The sequence below is a fragment of the Saccostrea echinata genome, unplaced genomic scaffold (assembly GCF_033153115.1).
Source record: "Saccostrea echinata isolate AGI-Se365-2 ecotype Australia unplaced genomic scaffold, CSIRO_AGI_Sech_v1 ptg000009l, whole genome shotgun sequence".
In the NCBI taxonomy this organism is placed as follows: domain Eukaryota; kingdom Metazoa; phylum Mollusca; class Bivalvia; order Ostreida; family Ostreidae; genus Saccostrea; species Saccostrea echinata.
In genome coordinates this window covers 29780403-29806793 of record NW_026889758.1, presented here as the reverse complement: position 1 = coordinate 29806793, position 26391 = coordinate 29780403, and the positions used below count along the sequence as shown (strand labels likewise).

Below are 26391 nucleotides of genomic sequence, written 5' to 3'. Positions count from 1 at the left end.
TTGTATATCGAAATATCGCAATCGAGAACATACACGTTTATGTTTTTTCTAATGTAATTTGTACCTATATAGTTTTTTAAATTTTATCTGAGCATACAAAAATAGTTGTTGTTTTTTTTTATTTTAATGCTTTGACCTTGAAAATACAGATAATGTAGGTAATTTGCGTAATATATCTGTTTGAAAGATGGTGAAGAGAGAAAACATGCACGCGTGCTATATGCTTTCCGTGCCTTACTTCTGTATTTAGGTTTAAGTTTGATATCAATTTGATCCGCCACATGTAATTGTAGTCTCTAAACCAAATAAAATACAATCTGCGCATGCTTAGTACTTAGCGGAGAGGTCTTAGTCTTAGGCCTAGTCTTACGCCGCTTTCTGAAACGCGATTTAGGCCCGTCTAAATTTTGGCGTAACTTACTTAGTCGGACTAACTTAGGCCCAAATCTACGACTTTTTGAGAAACGAGCCCCTGATGTGAATTTACACTCTCATGTGAATATACACAAGTTCAGCTATGACCAAGCAATGCTTACTTTTAAGTAATTTTGAAAATGGCTGATGCAATTTGAGATACGTACACGTAGTTGATTTATTGATATATGTTTGGTAAATACATTTTAAATAAATAAAAATCCAAAATAAATGTATTTTTATGGTTTGGACTGTCCATCGAAGTAAAAACAAATCGAACTTTGGTGTAGCCACCCTGCATTTTTAAGACGTTTTATGTTAATATTTTTTTTGTTATATTGTGGTGATTTTTTCCTTGAAACTACAAATTACAAAATCTTACAAAATTAAACACTGCTGTAATATTTGAAACTGTTAAATTCTGCTTTCGTTTCTCTACTTTATCTGTTACATGTTACATCAGTGTTTCAGAGACACCTTTGTAGATTTTTATGAAGAAACCTGCAGACTTTTAATTTAACACGATTTGGTGTTTCAACTAAAGAATGGCTGCACTTAAGGACATGTGAAAGGATGACTGCACTTAACGCCTGTTTTTGGGTCCTTTTCGGTTGCTTCTGTTGCTTTTATATCTAAACCTTATCTCACTTTTGTATGTTTATGAAAGAATACTGTCAATTTGGAACCACATTTAAATCTTAAAATGATTTTAGACTGTGATACAATAAAATGATTCAATGTTCTTTGTCCTTACTGCTTTCCAAATATAGTGAATTTACACTTACCTGCCCTTGATTGAACATTAGATATGCATGAGAGGTGGAGCTAATATTGTAAGAATGGCTCTAAAATTAGACTACATAAATAACAATGACATGTTTTGAAAAGCGAACGTGATCACTCTTTCCAATCTCCCTCTCCATTCTGTATAGCACAAATACACTTCTGACAAAGGTTTCAAAACGAAATTAACAATATGAGCACATCAATGTAATTAAAGCAAATTTATATCAATGCCAGATGACTTAACGTGTTCGAACACAATGTCCTAGTTAGCACATCACATGCTTCCTTACAAGTCACGTGACGGAATTTAGTATTCACAAAGTTACCTGAGGTAAGAAATCACGTGGTGAATTATAATATTCAACATGTCACAATCCTTGGTTACAACACAGAGAGCAAATGTAAGAAGAAGCAGTTTTTTCTCTTTTTAACCATGAGCGCATGTTTGTCTATTAATCTCCTTTTGACACATTATTATTTATGCAAATATACAACTACTGTTAAACGTAGAAAAATAGACAAACATGCGCTGACTATGTATAAAGTCAGTAAATAAGTGGGCGTCCTCATTATCGAACGGAGATTCAAGAAATTGTGATGATCCCTGCCTTTGAAAACAGCTTCGAACTTCGTAAATACACACTTTTATTAAACGTAATTACATAAAGTTGTAGATTGGATGTTGACCATTCTTGCAATGAAAAGAAAAATGCTTGTTTTGAAAGTTTATTTTGTCGCAAATTCCGCATTTCCTTAAGTGCAGTCATCCTTTGCGACAAAATAAACTTTCAAAACAGGTCTTTTTCTTTTCATTGCAAGAATGGTCAACATCCAATCTACAACTTTATGTAATTATGTTATTTACGAAGTTCGAATCTGTTTTCAAAGACAGGGGTCATCACAATTTCTTGAATCTACGTTTGATAATGAGGACGCCCACTTTTTTACTGACTTTATACATAGTCAGTGCATGTTTGTCTATTGTTCTACATTTAACAGTAGTTGTATATTTGCATAAATAATAATGTGTCAAAAGGAGATTAATAGACAAACATGCGCTCATGGTTAAAAAGAGAAAAAACTGCTTCTTCTTACATTTGCTCTTTGTGTTGTAACCAAGGATTGTGACATGTTGAATATTATAATTCAACATGTGATTTCTTACCTCAGGTAACTTTGTGAATACTAAATCTGTCACGTGACTTGTAAGGTAGCATGTTTTGTGTTAACTAGGACATTGTGTTCAAACATGTTAAGTCATCTGGAATTGATATAAAATCTGCTTTAATTACATTGACATGCTCATTTTGTTAATTTCGTTTTGAAACCTTTGTCAGAAGTATATTTGTGCCACACAGAATGGAGAGGGAGATTGGAAAGAGTGATCTTTTTTCCGAACATGTCATTGTTATTTATCATGTCTAATTTTAGACCCATTCTTACAATGTTAGCTCCACCTCTCATGCATATATAATTTTCAATCAAGGGCAGGTAAGTGTAAATTCACTATATTTGGAAAGCAGTAAGGACAAAAAACATTGAATCATTTTATTGTATTACAATCTAAAATCATTTTAAGATTTAAATTTGGTTCCAAATTGTTTTCATAAACATACAAAAGTGAAATAAGGTTTAGATATAAAAGCAACAGAAGCAACCGAAAAAGACCCAAAAACTGGAGTTAAGTGCAGTTATCCTTTAGTGCAAAATCATTCATTATTTGCAAAGGCACAAATGCAGTAGTGGATTTAATTAAAAATAGTATCACATACATGCACGGATCTAGAGGGGGTCCGGACCCCCTCTCAAATTTGCAGAGTTATTGAAAGTGTACACTAAAGCAAATAAAAAATGACTTTGGACCTCCCCTACAAAATGTGGACCCCACCACCACCACCAAGAAAGAGGGTTTTTTTTCATGGATGGGAAATGGATTTTACAGATTTCCCCCTCATCTGTCTGTCCTACCTGGTTTTCACTTGTGCCAAGTTATATTGAAATCAGACCAAAACTGTAGGAGGAGGAGCATTTTGAAAGTTTTTTTCAAATTAGTCATTTAGAGAATTTTCTATTTTTTCATAACCATTTCAACACCATTCATGGAAATCAAAAACCGATATACAAAATTATGTATTCAGTGTAGCCTACTTGTGTGCCAAGTTATATTGAAATCAGACCAAATTAAACTGTAGGAGAAGTAGTTTTTTAAAAGTATTTCATAAAATTTCTAATTTTAGTAACCATGGCAACATCGATCATCAAAATCAAAAATCGATAAAGAGAATCATACACCTTAGTGCAGTCTACTTCTGTGCCAAGTGATACTGAAATCAGAACAAAAAACTGTAGGAGGAGTAGCATTTTGAAAAATTGTTTACAGTCCAGACGGACAGCTAGACGGATGGATGACAGACACCTTACTATTGCATATTAAGCTCTTCTGGTCTCTGATCAGTAGAGCTAAAAATGACAATTTTCTTGCTAGCTTGTCCATTATATTATGACATCATTGCAAGTATGGTCTGCTTACAACTTTGTTTCCATGCACACTTAAAAATTCCCCCAATTTCATCTGCAACAAATAATCACATCTTTCAAAGGTATATCAACAACAAAATTATCTTCTAATCTTTTCTCTGAAAAACGTGTTTATTTTCAAGCTGTTTCATGGTTATTAACATTAAAAAAACTAGTTCTAGCTTCACAAAATATTCATTACTGTAACCGTTAAATGCAAAGAAAATGGGAAATTTTATGCATAGTCTGACAAACACAGTTTTTTCATAAAACCTAATTAACCACTTATTTTAAAGATTGATAAATTTTTGTACATTACATCTACATGTAATACACATGCAAGTAAGCATTCTGCCAGAAATGTTTATCTTACTTAAATATTGGGAGTGGTCCTAATTAACTCTCAGCAACAACATAATTAATAAAGTATTTCACTCTGATGTGGATGCTAAACCATTTTTACCAACAATGAAAACACCCAAATTAAGATTAAAAATATAGATATAGATATTGAATGTTTGGTATACATGCTCTCATCTTACAATCCACAATATCACTAGCAATTTAAAGTTTTGAATTTCATTGTAAATGTATATCAAAACTAAATACATGTATGCTCTATTTAACTCCTCTTTTCAGGTGTGTGAGCCTATTCCATTAAGGCCAAACAAAAAAAATATGTGTGGTTCCGGTTACACTTCCAAAAAAATTAGGGTAGGTAGGTAGGGAATTTTTTTTTTTTTTTTTTTTTTTTTTAAACAAAATGATTTTCTTAATTTTTCCAAATAATACCTATCACTGCTTTTCAAATGGCATTTAGATGTGGTGTGATAATATACTAGTCAATATTGGTAGGGGACACCTACATGCTAGCTTGCTTTAGATTTAACACTATTAAATACTAGCACTATGTTTTGCAAGGAGGCCGTCATTGCTGAAACTAAAACTTAAACCGGAGCCATTGATGGAAATGGGGGAAAATTCCGGAAAAAATATGAAAATTGCCAAAAAAAAGTTTAGGGTCGGGGGTATAAAATAGGGAAGGTCGGGTAACCGGAACCACACATATTTTTTTATTTGGCCTAAGTTTAACAGTAATGGCATGGTTTTATTAGATGATGTGTTGAAAGTACATGTGAAAGAATCTCCCACCTACAAAGTTTATATTTGAGACTATGTTTTCCTTAGTTTTTACCATTATGCTATTATCTGATTTTTGCATGTACATTAATTAAGAATACCAATACTAAAATCCTTGTACCGGTCTAAAATGTACCGTAGTCCTCTCGCTAGAAATGAAACGTAATCCAGCCTGGGTGTTTACTATGGCAAAAAGAGGATTCACTACATTTTTTACAAAACGTCAAGTTCTAATCAGATCAGGAAGATTGAAGTCAGTTTACACATTTAGTATGTGCTCCCCTATTGAAATAAAAATGCAAGGGATATGTACTGTCTGTTGAGTAGACTTTGAGTAACAAAACAAGAAACTTCTCTCTGATTGACAACAAAGTCCCTGCTAAGACTTTCAACATACATTATTTGTTTAAGCTTCATTTTTGTTAACAGCAAAGGTACTTTACAAAGATTTTCATAAAGAAAGAAAGTACAACATGCAGGTAACACTATTATAATTATCAATTAATTAATGATGAAAGTGGTTGCACATCTGTTCTTAGAATTTGATGGTCTTCAGTGATCTTCTACATCAGTACTTTCTCTCATTACAGAGCATCTGCAAAGCATGTACATTACCTGATGCATGGATACAGAAATAACTGCATTAAGGAGATGGAATGACCACTGGACCATAAATCTTAGAATGTGAAATTCGGTTATTGAAACATCTACATGGCTGTGAGAAGCACCAAGCACCAAAAGTGGGGGGGGGGGGGGGGTCTTGATTTGTAATTAGATGGCCCGCACCTGAGTTCAGGTCTAATCTGCTGCATATTTCTCCTACAGTAACTCATTAACTCAACTAATTATGTAAGCCTTTTTTATGAAGCAGTAGACAGTAATTACATATAATAATATCAATTGTGACCAACTTTGAAGAAAGCCTATGACACATCATACACAGCATGTCATTCTGAAATGATTTGATACAAGTTAGTCTACTTGCTGGCTAAAGCTATCCATGCGTAACATTGTTTATACCCCACACTTCACTGCGTGTACATAATAATGTAAACCATCTAGGGGTTACAATCAAATCAATAGTCTACAATCAAGTTTAACAGTCTGAAAAAAAATATATCAGTATATTTTTATTTATAAAGCATGCTAATGTTTCAAACTTCTTATAGGGCCTATACCTCAGCTGACTAAAGCATTTTTTAATGACAGCACACATGCATAAATTTATACCTTAAAACTTAGACTGAGGGGTTCCGAGTCGTCCAGAAATCGAATTGAGCATTGGTACTCTGTATGAACATCACCCTTTACACTCTTTTTGCGAAACATCTTGATGGATGAGACCTGAAGTGTATCGAATTTCCTCAATGGTACCCAAGATTCATAAATTTTCACACATCGATACAAAATGGAAGACCGGCTTAGTCACATGACCAAAGGTCAGGGACGTTTTAATTCTTCGGAACTTAAACATTATGAAAAAATTAGAGTTATTCCGAAAGTAGGACACTTGCAGAACAGCTGACAACTCACAGATGACAAAATGGGACATGTGCGACGCCTTTAGATGTTTCTAAAGAGAATTTTCATTTAGAGCAAGAATGATATATGTTGTTGTGGGTGTATGTGGCTGTGGCAAGTATGCAACGGAGTTCCATATTTATATAGATAGCTGCAATTTAACATACGCAGGAAATAACATCGAAAAGACAATATAAACAATAGAACAAAAACATCTAAAATACATGTATATCCGATCTAGCAATCACATATACCAGAGGTTATTCTTTTTTCTAAATATTGTTCATATGCAGGGGTTGTTAGCTTTAATTACTTTTTTTATTTATTCAAATTCAGACCAAAAATAACAAATTTCACTATATACATCTGTCTCATGTATATAAATTCTCATGGTCATGCAAGGCCCTCTCTCTAGCATTGTTGCACTTTGTGCATAACATACAGTGTCTGTGCTTTGCAAACATAGGTGCAGGTGAAAAAAATGATCGGATAAAAACAAAATGAGGGTTCTAGTGGATGCTTACAAGTCCTGCCTTGAAGGTTGATCTTGAATGATTTGGCAGTGGAAGGTACTTATGGTAACTCATTCCACAGTCTGATACCATATGTCTTTTTTTCAGATTGGCACAAGTTGGAGAGGGTGCCCACAGGTACATGTAGAGCAGGGGTTGAAATATACAGTAGCCCGATGCCCGGGGCTAGTCATTTTAAGACTCGGGCTAGCTAAATTAAATGTAACAATAGTCCATTGGACTAGCATAAATTGGAAAAAAAATTCTTGTCAGTTTACTTTCTCTTTTCCATGTAGATTGGTTTCTTTTGACTGAGCACTTACTCTAGTTTAATTTGTTCCTATCACCAAAGTGTTTGAAACTTATATAAACTTGTTATGTTTTCATTTTGCATAAAAATTGTTGGGCTTAGTTAGTTTGAGGTTTGGGCTAGTAATTTTTTACTCAGAACAGTAGCCCCTGGACAAGTCCAGGGATTTTCATCATTAAATTTCAACCCCTGGTAGAGGTGCTGAGTAGGTGTAGGTATGTTTTGGTTGGTACATCTACAAGTGCATACATGATTTGGTACACTGTACGTAAGCACTACCTTGTGGTCCACTCTGTGAAACAAATGTTATGCTCCACCATAAATATGGCCGGAGCATATGGTGTTTGTTATGTTCATCTTCCATGAAACACTTTGCATCTGGATCAGTTTCAAAGAAACTATATTCATGATGTTTTTATCCAACTTTATATGCTGATACATTGTGGTAAGAACAAATTCAACTGCATCAAATTTTTTTGACTCTGACCTTTTCTATGACCTTGACCTTCCTGTTTTATTTTGTATTTAGCTCATCTTCAAAGAAACTATTCAGAATATTTTTATCTAAACATATATTACATTGATACATATTGGTGAGAACTATTCAACTGTGAACTTGACCTCACTTTTCTTTACTTTGCATTTAGCTCAGTTTCAAAGAAAGTATTTAAAAAGATATTTTTATCTAAACATATGCAATGATACATATTGGTGAAAACATTATTGACTGTGTCCTAATCTTTTTTACATTGACCTTCCCGAGACCTTTGACTTTACTATTTATTGTGTTTAAAACTCTGCTTCAAAGAACATACCAGGTATTCAAGATATTTTCATCAAACTTCATACACTTGTACAAATTGGTAATTTAATTTCTGACCTTATAACCTTCCCCACGTGAAATTGTCCTCACTATTCCCCATTTATCATACATTATTCCCCATTTATCATATAATCTTGAACAAAGGAGCAAGGTACATTTTCTTTCACGATGCATTTATACTAATGAATCTTGGGTGGGGCATTCATATCCTATGAACATATTTCTAGTTTGTTATATAATATGATCCATATATAGCTGTGCTTATTGACAGATTTATTCATATCTAGTGATTAGTTATAGACACCGGCCTATATGTACTAATTTGCAAGTATACAATATATGGACCCCAGCCTCACCCCAATTGAAAAGAAAATCTGCATAAACATGCATTTTTTCCCATTCTTCATCTACCACTTTATTTATATCAACAGAGGTGTCCTTCAATTTTTTTTAAAATCAGAAACATGCATGTAAGTAATGTTATTTATGTTCTGATCTGTATATTTAGCTATATATAGTGGGGGAAGCCTCAATGAAAGTAAAAAATGATGACATTTGTGTACATGTATTTCCTTTTTGCACCTCTTTTGCAATGCTGATCAAGTTTTGGATGAAGCTATCATACTGGCTCCATTTTTCATCGTTGTTCATTGGGTCAGTTATGCAGTTATGATCAGCCACGTTAAGCTGATTTAAATTGTTAAAGAGAAGAATTCATGCAGAATCATTATGATTATTTGTATTTACAAACTGTTCATAATAATAATTAACATCGTTCATATTTATGTCGATCCTACTTTATTCATAGATGTTTAATATTATCTTTGATAGGATTATCTATAAATATACTTACTGAAAAAAATATTGTCTACATTTTAATTGTCAGTTACGTTCTCTTGCAGAACAACTGTGGGAACAGCTCTAGCAGAGAAGGTCAGTAGGAGAGAGAGGGAGGGAGGGGTACGTCTTTGTGAAGTGCAAAAAAAAGAGATATTGCATGTGTCTTCAAAACTGTATTTAAAACAACAAGCTAATTCAGAGAATTTGTGTCCCCTGCTTAGGGAAAAAAGAAGAGCATGCACAGTTCGGGAGGGGGTGGGGTGGGGGGTCACACTGCCCCCTGTATTTGTAGAATTATTAAAAGTATACATGTATATTGAAGCAAATTAAAAAAAATGCCAATATGGATATAAAGATTTCATTGCTTATTCTTTAGTATGTGTATAGAAGATTATTTTTAATATACAGAATATTTATCTCACTGTAATAATGATTTTATGAGTTTGTACACACCAGACATCATAACTTTTTCATTTCACATGTTGAATAGTATCATTTAGTAAATCCAAAAAAAAAAAATTAAGAAAAAAAAAGAGATTCGTCTGGGGATTTGAACCCGGGCCTCTTGGTTGTTAAGTGAGTAACATACCACTAGACCACAGAGGCACTTGCATATAGAGCAAAATTAATGCAAACATTAACTCACATATAATGTTTATATTGACATTTGATATTGTCAAAATTTTAATCAATACATGGTGTCTAATTTAGCCTTTACTAAACAGTTCTAATAGATGTAATAAGAATATAATGTCTGCCAACAACCTGTATTATACGTAATAACTCTCCACAAGTCCCTGTGCTAAAAATAGTGCCATGTGACTTTTAATACAATACAATTGTAAATAATAATTAAAAAACGGGGTGGGACACTTTGAGAGGGGTGAGAGAGGCCCTAGGGAGTTATGGTATAAAATTTCATTGCAAAAGCTCAAAAGCTTCTTGAGATATCGCCCGGAAACAAAAGTGTTACATACAGATGGAATGTATAAATTTATGACCTTGAACTCTGACCTTTTGACCTCAAAATCAATAGAGGTCTTCCTTAGGCCACAGAGAGTTGTTACGTAAAATTTCGTTGCAAAAGCTCAAAGGATTCTTGAGATATCGCGTAGAAACAAAAGTGTTAAAACAGACAGAATTTAAGAATTTATGACCTTGACCTTTGACCTTTTGAACTCAAAATCAATAGGGTTCTTCTTTAGGCCATAGGGAGTTGCTATGCAAAATTTCATTGTGAAAGCTCAAAGGGTTCTCGAGATATCACGCGGAAACGAAAGCATTACAGACAGACAGAAATACAGATGGACGGACGGACGGACAGACAGACCCAAATTAATATCCCCCACTTTCAGTGAAAGTGGGGGACAAAAACTTTCTTCTTCTTAAACTTCACTATCAATTATTTAGGCACTTAATCAGGAAACTCAGTACCTTGTGTTTTTATATTTCACTCACGCCACTGTTGGGGAACAGTTCATGTAACAAAGTTTTATAAGATCATGAATTAATTTATTAATAAATATCTGATGAGAAATGAAAAACAAATTGAAATGTAATTAATTAGCAATCAGTTAGACTTAGCATTAAGCAAATTGTTTAAATCTTGTTATCATAAATTATATGTATATGTTATTAATAAGGAATTATTCCAGACGTAACAATGAAAAAAATAATGTCTAATGTCCCAATGTGCACATGCATTCTAGATCTAACAAAACAAATAGACTGGTAGATGCTCCTTTCAATAATAAGAAAGTAAGCGTCAACCTTTTCTTTATACAATGTAGTAGAGAAACCTCATGTGTATCTTTTAATTAGCCTTATATTTACATGGGAAAAAGGAAGAGGGAATCTGCTACATTTTTTAACATTCATGTTAATATATTCCTTACAGCTTGGACTGCCATTTAGAGATGCTGACGAGTTTCATTCCAAAGAAAATAAAGAGAAAATGTCTCATGGAATTCCTCTGACTGATCAGGTGAGCAAGTTGAAACACAGTAGTTTATATATTGTTTTATTTCATGTACTGTAGATTCCTAAATATATGTGAGTAATTAATTATTGCATAATTTTGCAAGAAGCACCACTCACGAAATAAATTTACTTGCTTTTATTTTTATAGTATTGAAATCCATATAAAATCCCTAATGATCAACGGTCTACTTGTGAATTATTGTTCTCGCAATTTGACGTCAAAGAGCCATTTTGCTATATTAAGTACTCACAAAAATGAGGAATCTACAGCATGTTGTAGCTGCTGCTCATGATTTTTTTTAATTTTAAGTGCAAGTCGATCCTTTTATTTTTGATAGGACAGACTCCCATGGTTATTAGCAATACACAAGTACATGAAGGGGTAAGCAAGATAAAAACCTATTATAATAATTTGATACACAGATTCGAACTTCAATAACCCTACCTTATATGTTACAATTAATGCAGTCTCAAGATTTATGTGTATATATGCATGTATTTTTCAGACTCTCAAAAGAGGGGAAATCTGGTGTTGTCACCTGCTCAGCGCTGAAGAAAGTATATAGAGATATCTTGGTAAATGGTTCTTCATCTGAAGATGAGATTTCTGACATTTTGTTTGTCCTTTTACATGGTGACAGGGCGGTGATTCAGGACAGACTAAACAGTCGCATCGGTCATTTCATGCCTTCCTCTTTACTAGACTCTCAGTTAGCTACTCTAGAAATTCCAACTACAGAGGAAAAATGTGTTCAAGTGGACATTAAAGTATCTCCAGCTGAAGTTGTGGATCAAATTATTGAGAAAACAAACACAAATTTCATGAATTGATATGGTACATCACTCATACTGTGGATTCTACAGGATGATCAGTAAATTTCTGTTTGTAGGCATCATTGTATTTAATAGAATCAATTTTGATTCATATTACAGTAAACTAGTAAAGTATAAATTAAATGACTGCCGTCATGAGAAAAGGGCCCTTAAGGTCAAAATTTCACAAATTGACTTTTTGGTAAATTTTGATAGCCTGACTCTTTCTGAATGCAAATATACACAATTTTTAAAAATATCTAACTTTTTCAGTATATTATGAGCAGTTTAGTAAGGCCGCTTTAAAACAACGTTGATGTTATGCACTGAAAACGTAATGACGTCGCATGCTTCAAATTCAGTTTCCAAGCATTCTTTAAAAACTACATTTTTAGGTCACCTGAGTCACTCAGGTGACCTATTGCTATCCTTTTTTGTCCGTCGTCGTCCGTCGTGCGTTAACATTTAAACATTTTCAGCTCCTTCTCTGAAACTACTCAACCAATTTCAACCAATTTTGGCATATAGCATCTATGGGTGAAGGGGGACAAAAATTGTGAATTTCATGGTCCCTGCCCCCCTGGGGCCTGAGGGGTGGGGCTAAAACCACCAAAATTAATGCAATCTTCAAAAATCTTCTTCTTTACTCCTGGACATCAAGCAGTCAAACTGTTGGCATGATTGTAATAAGCATTGAGCCCTCTACCAAAATTGTGAAATTCATAGCCCCAGGGTCAGGGGTTCTGGTGCTAGGGTGGGGCTATATAGATCATATAGTAAAAGTGCATTATTTCTTTGAAAATCTTCTTCTCGCTCCTGGGTATTAGATAAACCAACTAAGTACATAGTTATGTCAAGCAAGACTGCCTCGTCCAAAATTGTGAATTTCATGGCCCCTGGGTCAGGGGTTCTGGTGTTAGGGTGGGGCTCTAGTGATTATATAGTTAAAATGCATTAAATCTTTGAAAATCATCTTCTGTGCGCATGGGTATTAAATAAACTAAATAAGTACATAGTTATAATGAGCATGGCTGCCTCTGCCAAAATTATGAATTTCATGGCCCCTGGGTAAGGGGTTCAGGTGTTAGGGTGGGGCCCTATTGATTATATAGTGAAAATGCATTATTTCTTTGAAAATCTTCTTCTCTGCTCCTGGGTATTAAATAAACTAACTAAGTACATAGTTATGATGAGCATGGCTGCCTCTGCCAAAATTGTGAATTTCATGGCCCCTGGGTCAGGGGTTCTGGTGTTAGGGTGGGGCTCTATTGATTATATAGTGAAAATGCATCAAATCTTTGAAAATCTTCTTCTGTGCTCCTGGGTATTAAATAAACTAAATAAGCACATAGTTATGATGAGCATGGCTGCCTTTTCCAAAATTGTGAAATTCATGTCCCCAGGGTCAGGGGTTCTGGTGAAAGGGGGGGGGGGGCTCTATTGATTATATAGTGAAAATTCATTCTTTCTTTCAAAATATTTTTTCTGCTACTGGTTATAAAGCAAAGAAACAAGTGTATAGTTATGATAAGCAAGGATGCTTTACAAAATTTTAAAACTTGTGGTCCCAGAGGTTCTGTTGTGTCTGGGGGGGGGGGGGGGGCGGGGAGGGGGGGAGGGGGCTCTATTGATAATATAGTGAAAATGGGTGAATTCTTTGAAAATCTTCAACTACATGTAACTGCATAGTTATGATGATGAGGGTACCTCTTCCAAATTTGTAAATTTCATGACCCTGAGTCATGGGTTCTGGTATTAGGGTAGGGCTGTGTTAAAATAGTGAAAATGCATTATTTCTTTTAAGATCTTCTCTGCTCCTGGGCATATTGGAGGCAAACAGAGTATAAAGTTTTAATAACCAAGGGTATTTTTACCAGAATTTTGAACATCAGGACCATTTAGTCAAGTGTTCTGGTCCTGGCCAGGGCTCTATTAATTTGTATTTTACTGAGTGAAGTTATTCCCCTTTGCCATTCACCTTTCATAATTAATCACTGTAGATAATGTATTTGAAAGATTAATAGAATAAGAGAATTATGCAAGAACATTTATTGTATAATACAAAAAGTACTTTCTTAGTCTAAATGATCAGGTAGACTTAAATAATACATGAATAAAAATGAAACAAAAATAACTTGTCTTTTTAAATGTTCTTCAAAGGCCAAGTGAGGTCAATGTGAGAGGTTATAGACATTTTGTTAAAAGTCTGCATGGTAACAGTGATAAATGGGGGACAAAGAGATAGATACTAGAACAATTATTTTGTTGATCTTAATCGAACTATTTTTCTTGCTTTTTTGCAACAAAGCTTCATTTATCGGTTTATGGATCCTCTAAATTGTTATACTCAGGTGACAGTTAAGGCCCTTGGGCCACTTGTTAAAATAACCTTAATTGTTTTAACACATATAAAGTTGATTTTTTTTTCTTCCAAGCAACTATTATGTAATTATTCATAAGGGGAGTTGCATACTTTTTATGCCCCTGGATCGAAAGATCCCGGGGGTATATTGTTTTTGTCCTGTCTGTCTGTTTTTCTGTTTGACTGTCTGTCTGTTGTCAACTTTAACCTTTCCCATAACTTTTGATTGGTTGGAGCTATGACTTTCATATTTCACATGTGTATTCCTTGTGACAAGACCTTTCTTTGGGTACCATCGTATTTGACCTTGACCTTGGAGTTTGACCCACTTTTGCAAAATTTTATGAGACTTCAACCTTGGCCATAACTTCTGAACAGTTGGTGCTTGGGGTTTCAAACTTCACATGTGTATTCTTTGTGACAAGGCCCTCCTTTGGATACCAACAACTTTGACCTTTTGACCTTGACCTAGGAGTTTGACCTACTTTTGAAAAACTTTAACCTTGGCCATAACTTTTGAACAGTTGGTGCTTGGGGTTTCAAACTTCACATGTGTATTCCTTGTGACAAGACCTTCCTTTGAATACCAACCACTTTGACCTTTTGACCTTGACCTAGGAGTTTGACCTACTTTTGAAAAACCTTGGCCATAACTTTTGAATGGTTGATGCTAGGGCTTTCATACTTCACATATGTAATCCTTGTGACATCACCTTCCTTTGAATACCAACCACTTTGACCCTTTGACCTTGACATAGGAGTTTGACCTACTTTTGAAAAACTTTAACCTTGGCCATAATTTTTAAATGGTTGGTGCTAGGGCTTTCATACTTCACATATGTAATCCTTGTGACAAGACCTTCCTTTGGATACCAACCACTTTGACCCTCTGATCTTGACATACGAGTTTGACCTACTTTTGAAAAAAACTTGAACCTTGGCCATAACTTTTGAATGGTTGGTGCTAGGGCTTTCATACTTCACATATGTAATCCTTGTGACAAGACCTTCCTTTGGATACCAGCAACTTTGACCTTGACCTTGCTGTTTTACTTACTTTTAAAAAACTTTAACCTTTGCCATGACTTTTGAACACTTGCAGGTAGGGCTTTCAAATTTAACATTTTTTTTTATCTTTTGGCCTGGATTTTGACTTGCATTTGAGAAGCTTTAACCTTCACCATAAGCTGCCATACGGGGGCATCAGTGTTTCACAAACACATCTTTTTCATATTTTGATTCAATGAAATGTACATAAAAATATATTCTTAAACAATAATTGAATATTACGTCCAACACACATGTTTATATACCTTTTTGTATATGAGGCGATTCGGTTAAGCAATATCCCATTGAAAGTATGTAACTCTACCACTCTAACTTGACTTCATAGGTGACTTAGTATCTGCTTTTGTCTTAAAAGCTAAAGATATAAAATAGACAAATTATTTTTTCCTAGTTATTGTTTCAAAAATTAAAAATTTGTCAGAATCTCGAAATTAAAGAACATGACTCTTATTTTTGCGTGTTACCACACGACTGAAATAGAACCCTTTTTTTCCTTTAAAATCAGAAAGATGTATGTGCTTGTTTATTCCTTTTCCTTCAGTAATCCGATAGCAACGGAACTTTCAACAAATGTTGAGATATCGGGGATATCGAGGTATCAGAGCTGAGACTCGACGTCCAAGATTTCAACATGAAACATGACTAATTTATTACTTACAGATGTACATGAATTCAACAGTCACCCAAAAGAAAATGTTTTTTCTAACATATTTTATGGTTTTCAAAGTTTTGCATGAACCTTTTTCAGGCATCACCAGTGTAATTTTTCTTTCATCTTTATCAAAATTTAGATTTCTTTGTTGTCTTACGACTGGTGTGGTTGATGTTTTTGAACATTTTCTTAACATTTGAATATGACACCCATAACTACTTGTTACTAGTACTTATTCCTCTACCAGTGATTTATTCTCGAAAGATGTCGCCATATCAACATTTATCAGAAGAATCTAAATTCCTTTACAGCCTAATCTATTGTTTAATCTGTTGTTTCTTCTGTTTCATAAATATTTTAATCCTTATATCACCGTCGATGTAATTGTTATTTTCTTCAACATTGATCATAATGCTTTTGGAAAAAGTCCACATTTATAGCTGTATTTATTTCCTAAACATATTGCAATTCAATTTCAAGTCAGCTTTTATCGCAACAATTTAAGAAAATTGATACATAGATTTTATCAGAGACTACTTTTTTATATATTTATTTGATCATTTCAAAATTTTTTTTACCATAATTAATTTCATGCAAAATTTCCGTGGCACCCCCCTCTTCCATTTTCCTCTTTGCACCTTCTCTTGCTGTTAATTTAGCAAATTATCTATATAGGGGTATGTAGGATGTCCGAATTTCCCATGATACCAGTATCCATACCCCCCCCCCCCCCCCATAAAAAAAGAAATTAAAGGTTCTCTTTTTAGAATGAATTTTTACCAATGCTTTTTTATTCGCAGATTTTTTTTTCCTTTTCAATGATCTCTGCCCCCCTCCCCCTCAAACACACATTTGGATATCGACGCTTCACCCTGAGCTGGTCTAACTGTGTATATGGATATGATTAACTATGTATTAAAACGGGTAAATACATTTTACATGAAGGTATTTTTTTAGAACAAGCATTCTGAGAGTATTGCATTAGCAATACTAGTCCCCTACCGTCAAGTGTAATCTGGTTCCCGTTAAAAATGGAAATTGCCATAATTCTGTCAAAAATCAATGAAGTGGAACGAAATGCAAACTTGATCTATAACTCATCAAAGTAAAGTCACATACCAAAAATCAGCTTAATATCTGCAAGTGTTTAGAAAAAAATTGCGAAAAACCCTGAAAAATTGAAAAGGTCATAATTCCGTCAAAAATCATTGAAGCGGAATGATGTGCAAACTTGATCTGTAACTCATCAAGATACACTCACATACCAAAAATCAGTTTAATATCTGGAAGCGTTTAGGAAAAAAGTGCAGAAAACCAAGTGGGACAGACTGACAGACAGAAAGAGGGACAGACAGACAGCTAGATGGCCAGACAGACAGACAGGCAGACTCAGAGGAAACCTTTAGTCCCCTCCAGTTTCACCGGTAGGGGACTAATAAAGAAGTGTATATGTGCATTGATTTCTCTCCCTCTCTCTCTCTGAAAAAAAAATATATCTAGAATACCATTTATTAACAAGCATTCTGAAAGTATTGCATTAGCAATACTAGTCCCCTACCGTCAAGTGTAATCTGGTTCCCGTTAAGAATTGAAAATACCATAATTCCGTCAAAAATCAATGAAGGGGGACAAAACGCAAACTTGATCTATAACTTATCAAGGTAAAGTCACATACCAAAAATCAGCTCAATATCTGAAAGCGTTTAGAAGAAAATTGCGGAAAACCCTTAAAAATTGAAAAGGCCGTAATTCTGTCTAAAATCAATAAAGCGGAACGAAATGCAAACTTGATCTGTAACTCATCAAGATACACTCACCTACCAAAAATCAGCTCAATATCTGCAAGCGTTTAGGAAAAAAGTGCGGAAAACCAAGTGGGACAGACTGACAGACAGACAGACAGACGGACGGACAGACAGCTAGACAGACAGACGGATGGACAGACTCAGAGGAAACCTATAGTCCCCTCCAGTTTCACCGGTTGGGGACTAATAAGCATTCTGAGAGTATTGCATTAGCAATACTAGTCCCCTACCGGTAAGTGTAATCTGGTTCCCGTTAAGAATTGAAAATACCATAATTCCGTCAAAAATCAATGAAGCAGGACAAAACGCAAACTTGATCTATAACTTATCAAGGTAAAGTCACATACCAAAAATCAGCTCAATATCTGAAAGCGTTTAGAAGAAAATTGCGGAAAACCCTTAAAAATTGAAAAGGCCGTAATTCCGTCAAAAATCAATGAAGCGGAACGAAATGCAAACTTGATCTGTAACTCATCAAGATACACTTACATACCAAAAATCTGCTCAATATCTGCAAGCGTTTAGGAAAAAAGTGCGGAAAACCAAGTGGGACAGACTGACAGACACACAGAGGGACAGACGGACAGACTCAGTGGAAACCTATAGTCCCCTCCGGTTTCACTGGTAGGGGACTAATAAGACTTAGTCTACTGAATATTAGTCAAATTTAAACAATTCCAAATTGCTCAAACAACAAATATTCAGTATCTTTAGTCATGCATCAGATAAAAAACATCGCTATAAATCATCGTAATTAACAATGGGTTCAATATCGCGTTTAGCTTAATTATGTGATATCAAGTTATATACTTAAACAGAATAATTAATAAATGCATGCACTAGTGTGTAATTATATTATTTATTAAAATAATCCACATCAAATTTCATATGATTTAATGTTTTTCTTGTAACACCTGGAAATCCAATTTTATTTCTTGTTCACAAAATGCACTCGACAAAAATTACTTCGGTGTTTACATTGTGACGTCAAAAGATATGGGCCCTTTTCTCATGACGGCAGTCAAATACAATCTCTTCATTTTTTCCCATGTCATTCAAAGAAATTTATTGATTTAATATGTATTTAAAGTGAGTTAATGATATTAGGAGCATTTCATGGCATAACTGTTATTAAATTATATGAAAGTTCTTCCTTCCTACTGTCATTTCACTTTTAACAAGATGAGAAGGATATGCTGCACATATCATAGAAATTAACTAATTGATCTTTGAACTTTAAGTACCTTGTCATGATACATTTAACATAAAGAAGACTGTAATATTACTGGGTCATTGTCAGTAATAATGACATACTAATGAAGTGGCAACTTCCTTCCTACTTTTTTAAATATGGTTTTTTATTGAACTATTCTTGGAAAAAACAAGAGGCCCGAGAGCCTTAACAGTCACCTGAGTATAATACAACAATTTAGAGGATCCATAGAGTATAAAATGAACTTAAAGTTGAAGCTTTGTTGCTCAAAAGCAAGAATAAAAGGGTGATCAGGATCAACAAAATAATTAGTTTAGCATTCAGTAAATTCCTAAAATTATTTACCAAATATACCGCTAGTCATAACTATTTTGTTTTATATCCCAAGGGGTACACTGAATTATACAAAGATTGGCTTCTAATAGAATTTTAATTGTCTGACAGATAAAGGGATATACACTGTTACACAAAGGTGTTAACACCTGTGTTGGTTAAAACACCTGCGGGGCATGATTAAAAGATCCACGTGCCGTTACAGGGGTATTAGTGCTATACATCATTGAACAAACAAAACTGTGAAATTCATAATGACTGTTAAATTGCGAATGTACTCTCAATTAAATTTATTTTTTCAGCAATATCTCAAGCAAAATTATAGCATGTTAATATAACTAATTTCAATTGCTCACTGTTAATGTGCTGGCAATAGTCATTTGCGTGTTTTAGCAAATCCCTGGACAAGAAATATAAAAATGGCGGTCATCGAAGTTAATATTGTACCCCGGTAAATAACGTCGGAATAAAAGAATGTGTCCAAGATGTTCTAAAATGGAAATGGTTATTGGTTGATTTCGGGTATTTCCCTAATAATAGCTGTTGTACACTACCGTATTTATGTGTTTAAGGACAGAGTCAAACTACGACGGCATTGAATAGGCAAGTTGGAGAAAATACGTTATATCACAATTCAAGGAAATTTTAACTATGTTTGTATAAAGCACTATTTAAATGCTGTACTCATAAAAATACCAGTTTATTTTCTCAATACGTTAATATCACGGGTTAAATTAAAGAGGTTTACATGTTCTGATACGTAGTATATACGTAAGAATCTCTAGAAAATCGATAAACAAAGCTTCGTCCTATCTTCCGGATTCGTCCTATCTAAGGATTTTTTAAAAATTACGGCTGAAAATGAGCCTTTCGACCTATATACCCCATCGACCTATACCCCCAAAATTACGGTAGGTTCTAATCTGTTCCCCATTTATCACTATCACCATACAGTATATTAACAAACTATCAGTGCTTCTGTACTATCTTAATTCCTTGTTGAAATCTCTTACATTGGACTCTCTTGGTCTATGATGAACATTTAGTAGACAAGTTATTTTTGTCTCATTTTTATTTCTATTACTTAGAAGTCTACCTGATCATTAAAACTTTGAAAGTACTTTTTGTATTATACAGTAAAAATTCTTGCATAATTCTCTTATTCTATTAACCTTTCAAGTACATTATTTACAGTAACTGTGATTAATTATCAATAGTAAATGGCAAAGGGGAATAACTTCTCTCAGTAGATTACAAATTAATAGAGCCCTAGCCAGGACCAGAAAACTTGATCAAACGGTCCAGATGTTAAAAAATCTGGTAAAAATACCTTTCCTTATTAAACCTTTTACTCTTTTTGTCTCTGATATGCCCAGGTGCAGAGAAGATTTTTAAAGAAATAATGCATTTTTACCACAGATTCACTATACTACCAATAGAGCCTCTCCCCCCTCCCCCCCCCCCCCCCCCCCATCGAGAAACGCCAGAGCCTCTCACCCTGGGACCAGAAGTTTGCTCATCATAAGTAATCACTTCGTTTATATGCTTAACACTAAGGAGCAGACAGGATTATTTAATAGAATTAATGCATTTTCACTATATTATCAAGAGCCCCACCTTTACACCAGCACATCTGACCCGGTGGTCATGCAATTCACTACTCTGGAAGAAGCACTCTTGCTCATCATAACTATACATTTAGCTTCTTTGCTTTTTAACCAGAAGCAGAAAAGAATATTTTCAAAGAAATTTTGCCTTCTCACTATATAATCAATAGAGCCCCCCTCCTTTTCACCAGAACCCCTGACCCTAAGGCCATGAAATTCACAATTTTGGAAGAGGCATCCTTGCTTATCATAACTATGTATTTAATTTGTTTAAATAATACCCAGGAGTAGAGAAGAAGATTTTCAAAGAAATAATGCACTTTCACTATATGATCTATATAGCCCCGCCCTAGCACCAGAACCCCTGACCCTGGGGCTATGAATTTCACAATTTTGGTAGAATCAATCTTGTTTATCATAACTATATATTTATAATAATTTGTTTCAATAATACCCAGGAGTAGAGAAGAAGATTTTCAAAAAAATAATGCACTTTCACTATATGATCTATATAGCCCCACCCTAGCACCAGAACCCCTGACCCTGGGGCTATGAATTTCATAATTTTGGTAGAGTCACTCTTGCTTATCATAACTATGTATTTAATTTGTTTAAATAATACCCAGGAGTAGAGAAGAAGATTTTCAAAGAAATAATGCACTTTCACTATATGATCTATATAGCCCCGCCCTAGCACCAGAACCCCTGACCCTGAGGCCATGAATTTCACATTTTGGTAGAGGGCTCAATGCTTATTACAATCATGCCAACAGTTTGACTGCTTGATGTCCAGGAGTAAAGAAGAAGATTTTTAAAGATTGCATTAATTTTGGTGGTTTTAGCCCCACCCCTCAGGCCCAGGGGGGCAGGGACCATGAAATTCACAAATTTTGTTCCCCTTCACACATAGATGCCATATGCTAAAATTGGCTGAAATTGGTTCAGCAGTTTCAGAGAAGAAGCTGAAAATGTTCAAATGTTAACACACAATGCACGACGACGGACGAAAACAGATAGCAATAGGTCACCTGAGTGACTCAGGTGACCTAAAAAGTTAAGCAAAGTTCAGAGTATACCTGGTATTTTCAAAGTGCATGATCCACATTTAGTACAAACTTCTAAAGAAAATTGATAACAGTAAATACAGCTGAACTTTGGTATCTCGAACACTGATATCTTAAATACATGTACCATGGATATGTCAAAGTAAATTGGAAGTCCCAACCATTTATTCTTTAAGTAATTAATCCTCAATGTCTCGAATTCTTGATCCTATCAAATTCTCGATAACAAGATTTGACTGTACTCTAAGAGAAAGATCTTTTTAAACAGAATTAGAACAAAAGGCCCATGGGCCACAATGCCCACCACAGTAACCTTGGTCCTGCTGTTCTTCTTCTTCAGATTTTCAAAAGTTATTTCCTTGTAAAATTCAGATCACCTATTGTGGCCCCACCCCACTTCAGGGGCCATGATTAGAACAAACTTGATTCTACATTATCTGTGATTGCTTCCATATGAATATGACTAAACATAGTTCTGCTGTTCCCCTGTGGTGGTCCCACCCTTCCCCTTTGGGACCTGCTTTGAACTAACTTGAATCTACATTACGTGGGGATGATTTTACATCAATATGATGGCCCTGCTGTTTTCATCAGATTTTAAAAAAAAATTCCTATACATAACCATATAAAAATTTTTATCGCCTATTGTGGACCCACTCTTTCTTCGAGGGCCATGTGTTGAAAAAAAAAAAACAACTTGAATCTACACTTTGTCAAGAGGCTTTCATATATCTTTAATCTATTCTGGCCTGGTAGTCCTTGAGAAGATTTTTAAAAGATGTCACCAATTTTTTTTCACTAATTCTTAACCATCTCCTCTTGAAAGAGAAAACGAGGCTCTTCATTTGCATGGACTTAAATTCCTTCACCCAAGGATGCTTTGTGGCAAGTTTCGTTGATATTGGTCCAGTGGTTCTTGAGAAGTCCATATGTTAAAAAATTTTAGGCAGACAGATATGATCAGAAAAGCTCACTTGGGCTTTCAGCTCAGGTGAGCTTATAAATATATACTGGTATTGCTCAGAAAATGACTGAAATGTATCTTTTCAATTTTTAATGCTATAAAACTTTGCAAATATAAAAGATTTATATGTTCAATGAGAGCATGCATTCAGTGTTAATTGAAAACTAAAATTTTATGTAAAAATGGTTTATGTACATAAGTGAGATCAAAGTTTCATGTTAAAAATTCACAAAGTAGTATAACTAAATGCAAATTGTACATTTAAAACTTGATACAATTTACAACATCTAGCCGCACAACTATACATGTATTTTAAAAATCACTGGGATCAATGTTTTCTTGATGTACATGCATTGCAAAATAGACATTAATATATTCATGTTTTGATTATTATGTAAATGTCTCTTGTCACAAATGAGTATCTGCTATTGATATCCTCCTCATTTCATATCGATCAACTTTGCTCGAGATTTCCGAGATCTTATCTGACCCCAAACTGTCTGCATCACTTGAACTCTCCTGTGTTTTTAATGCATGTAGGAGGTCCTGAAAATCATCAACACCATCACGGACCAGCACTGGGGGTGTCACATAGATATTGCCGCTAGAGGGAAGTGTTCTTTTTACTTTCATTGTGGTAGATTTAGATGGTAATGTAGAATCTCTCTCCCACTCCTGAAAAAAAAATCAAAGAAATGCAAGGTTCTAAATAACTTCTAATTTTATTAAAGTCCAGGCTTTTTTGACATCACAGACAGCTGCTTTTCAATGAAAATGGAACTCGTAAAGAACTAAGCACACTAACTCCTGATTCCTGCCTACATTTTACACTCAATTTAATTTGATATAAACGGCATTTTAGTTATGAAAACCTTTTTAAATGCAAAGAAGAGTTCATTATTTATTGATTATTTATTTTAAATCCAGTGTTGAAAAGTTGATTGCTTATATTTACAACTCTTTCCATAAGGTAGTAGAAAATTTTATCCATTTAAATCAGGCCTTAAAACATCACCAGATTTTAAAATAGGCATGGAAATGGATGAATGATCCTTCATTCAATGTAAAAGATTGATGAAATATTCTTTTTAATATGTAATCTCATTTGAAATTGGTATTAAAATGACCATTTTTGCTGTGATTTGTCTGTAAACATATTTCCCCCAGTGAAACAACAATAGCTATAGTATGAATTTGTGGAATAACAATTCACAATACCTGTTAAAAGTATTTTTTCTTTCACATGGGGGGATACTTTTCCCCCCTCATGATACACATGCAGCCCTATATCTCATCAACTACAGAGGCCAGTAGAGCCTTTAAGGTTGCTAGCAGCCTTTAGTGTTGCTATCTTAGCTGATTACAGCTCATTGTGTAGAGGCCAGTAAAGCCTTTAAGGTTGCTATCTTAGCTGATTACAGCTCATTATGTAGAGGCCAGTAAAGCCTTTAAGGTTGCTATCTTAGCTGATTACAGCTCATTATGTAGAGGCCAGTAAAGCCTTTAAGGTTGCTATCTTAGCTGATTACAGCTCATTATGTAGAGGCCAATAAAGCCTTTAGGGTTGCTATCTTAGCTGATTACAGCTCACTAACTCAGTGAAGCCTTCAAGGTTCTACCTTAGCTGATTACAGCTCATTAACTCGAGGCCAGTAAAGCCTTTTGGGGTTGCTATCTTAGTTGATTACAGCTCATTAACTCAGTGAAGCCTTTAAGGTTGCTATCTTAGCTGATTACAGCTCATCAACTAGAGTCAGTAAAGCCTTTAGGGTTGCTATTTGTTGTACATACAAGTACTGTATTAATCACTGTTGGATGCTTTTTAGAAGATGCTTTCTTAGTTGTACATACCTCATTAACTACAGAGGCAGTTGAGCCTTTAAGGCTGCCAATCTCTGTCGTAAAGGTGTGGTGATGGAAGTCTGCTGGTAGACTACCGTTCTGTTGTAGATTTTCTGTAGACATAGAGTAGGCTCGTTTCTGAGGTCCAAGGCACTCTTGTACACAGGGGTTCCTTAGTATGGTGTACAAAACAATCACCAACAATGCCTGTCAGGTAAACAGTATCATTATGTAAGATAGGTAATAAGAAAGAAGTGTTAATTTGCTTATATCTATTTACTCTTTTAAGCAAATTATAATCTTTTTACTTATGTAAACAGCTAAAACATTATATAATAAAACACCTAGTTCTTCATGTACAATTAACAGTTTTCAGTTTGTTAATCAAGAAATTAGCAAATAAGAAATCTCTGCATGGGGATAATATTGTGAGGCCAATCACACAAGGCCATCGGCCACAACATGCTCAAGGCCATCGGCCACTCATATGTTTAAACATTTTATCTTATGCAAATGTTCACTGTGTATGCATTATTTGTACATAACTGATAAGCGTTGATGATGTGTATAGCTGAGTAGTTCTCAAAAGGCAAATAAAGATTTTAAACTATATCAGATTTGGTTTTATATAAAGGTGTATTTACAATGCAATAAAATGAAATGTTGATTGTTTGTTTATGAGCAGTCTTAAATTACTTGTTCATTCAAAAAAAAAAAACAACTTAGATAAAAGCATCCCCTTAGAGTCATTCCTTATAATAATTCACCAAATGAATTTAAATATAAAGGTCCAAGACAACTTAAAACTAATTGGTATTCAAAATATTGCATCCTAGTCTAATTATACATGAAAATTAAAGATCTGACTATATTTATGAAAGTATATATATATATATATATATATATATATATATATATATATATATATATATATATATATATATATATATACATCAAACACATCAGAGGTTAGCTAAATTTTTAAGGTCAAGGTCAACTCCTATGGTCTAATTGATAACTTGCTTTCATTTTAATTCCAGAAATGTAATAGGGGTAAGTAATCCTTTATAGAGATAAGACTGATAAGTTGTTGAATATTTACTCCTGCTGTATGACACAAGGCAAACTTTAACAGAAAGTCATATGTGTGACCTAAAAAATTAAAATTATTCATATTTATCTACATTTTTTTTTCTCAAATAGTTAATGACTGTGACATGTTACACCAATGTGTCATCAGGTTTCATTGAACATATTTAATATATCAAAAAATAGAAATTCAATGCAGTTACCCTTTAAATAATATTAGAAAGATTCTAATCAAATCAATATTTAATTCCTTCTAGTTATCAGCTTGTGTACAAACATTCAATTAATGAAATGTCATTACAACCATTTAACACCCTCAGTACCTGTAGGTAGGGAATCCTAAATGACTAATTAGGACTGACAAACATAGATGAAGTCAACATTACATATTTTTAATTAAGTCAATAAAGATTGGAATTGAAAACATACTTCTTGAGATCAAGGGTTTTTGAGAGGACTTGATCTACTAGTATTGGGGAAGGAATAAAAGAATGTGGTAGAGCTTGAATGTCATAATACCAGCATTGCTGTTTGACATTATCCCTCCATAAATAGAGGGTTATAAACTCCCTGAAATCTAAAATATCAGATGTTGTTTTTACACAAGAGGCCTATGTGCCCTAATGGTTGCCTGAGTGACTCAAAAATGCTTTAACAGAGATTTATCAATGAATCTTAAACAGTATCTTTGAATCTACTAATGTAAAATGAGGAATGGTAAGGTCAAGGTCAAAGG

General features: G+C 34.2%; 3 protein-coding genes across 6 annotated transcripts in view; 1 reads left to right on the top strand and 2 right to left on the bottom strand.

The window, feature by feature from the left end:
- Positions 1-6305, bottom strand: part of LOC133182191 (FERM domain-containing protein 5-like) — a 41273-nt gene extending 34968 nt beyond the window's left edge. For all 4 annotated transcript variants that reach the window (XM_061316936.1, XM_061316938.1, XM_061316937.1 and 1 more), the window contains exon 1: positions 6088-6305. In XM_061316936.1, coding sequence (XP_061172920.1) covers positions 6088-6186 — 99 coding nt within the window. In that variant the 5' untranslated portion in view covers positions 6187-6305. The remainder of the gene's footprint in view (positions 1-6087) is intronic.
- Positions 6306-6376: 71 nt separating this feature from the next.
- LOC133182193 (probable gluconokinase) lies at positions 6377-13060 on the top strand. The gene is made up of 5 exons (XM_061316940.1): positions 6377-6496; positions 8926-8956; positions 10761-10847; positions 11182-11225; positions 11350-13060. Exons 1-5 carry the CDS (start codon positions 6459-6461, stop codon positions 11672-11674), a joined length of 525 nt encoding a protein of 174 aa, XP_061172924.1. The 5' UTR covers positions 6377-6458; the 3' UTR covers positions 11675-13060.
- Positions 13061-22867: 9807 nt separating this feature from the next.
- Positions 22868-26391, bottom strand: part of LOC133182190 (adhesion G-protein coupled receptor V1-like) — a 153764-nt gene continuing 150240 nt past the window's right edge. Inside the window, exons 103-104 of the mRNA XM_061316935.1 lie at positions 24576-24773; positions 22868-23399 (exon numbers count right to left, since the gene is read on the bottom strand). Coding sequence (XP_061172919.1) covers positions 23133-23399; positions 24576-24773 — 465 coding nt within the window. The 3' untranslated portion in view covers positions 22868-23132. The remainder of the gene's footprint in view (positions 23400-24575; positions 24774-26391) is intronic.

Bases quoted from the DNA above. Each gene is read 5' to 3' on its own strand.
- LOC133182193 (XM_061316940.1), top strand. From the start codon at position 6,459: ATGATATATGTTGTTGTGGGTGTATGTGGCTGTGGCAA. The intron at 6,497-8,925 runs GTATGCAACGGA...GTTCTCTTGCAG, and splicing joins GGTGTATGTGGCTGTGGCAA to AACAACTGTGGGAACAGCTC. The intron at 8,957-10,760 runs GTCAGTAGGAGA...TATTCCTTACAG, and splicing joins GAACAGCTCTAGCAGAGAAG to CTTGGACTGCCATTTAGAGA.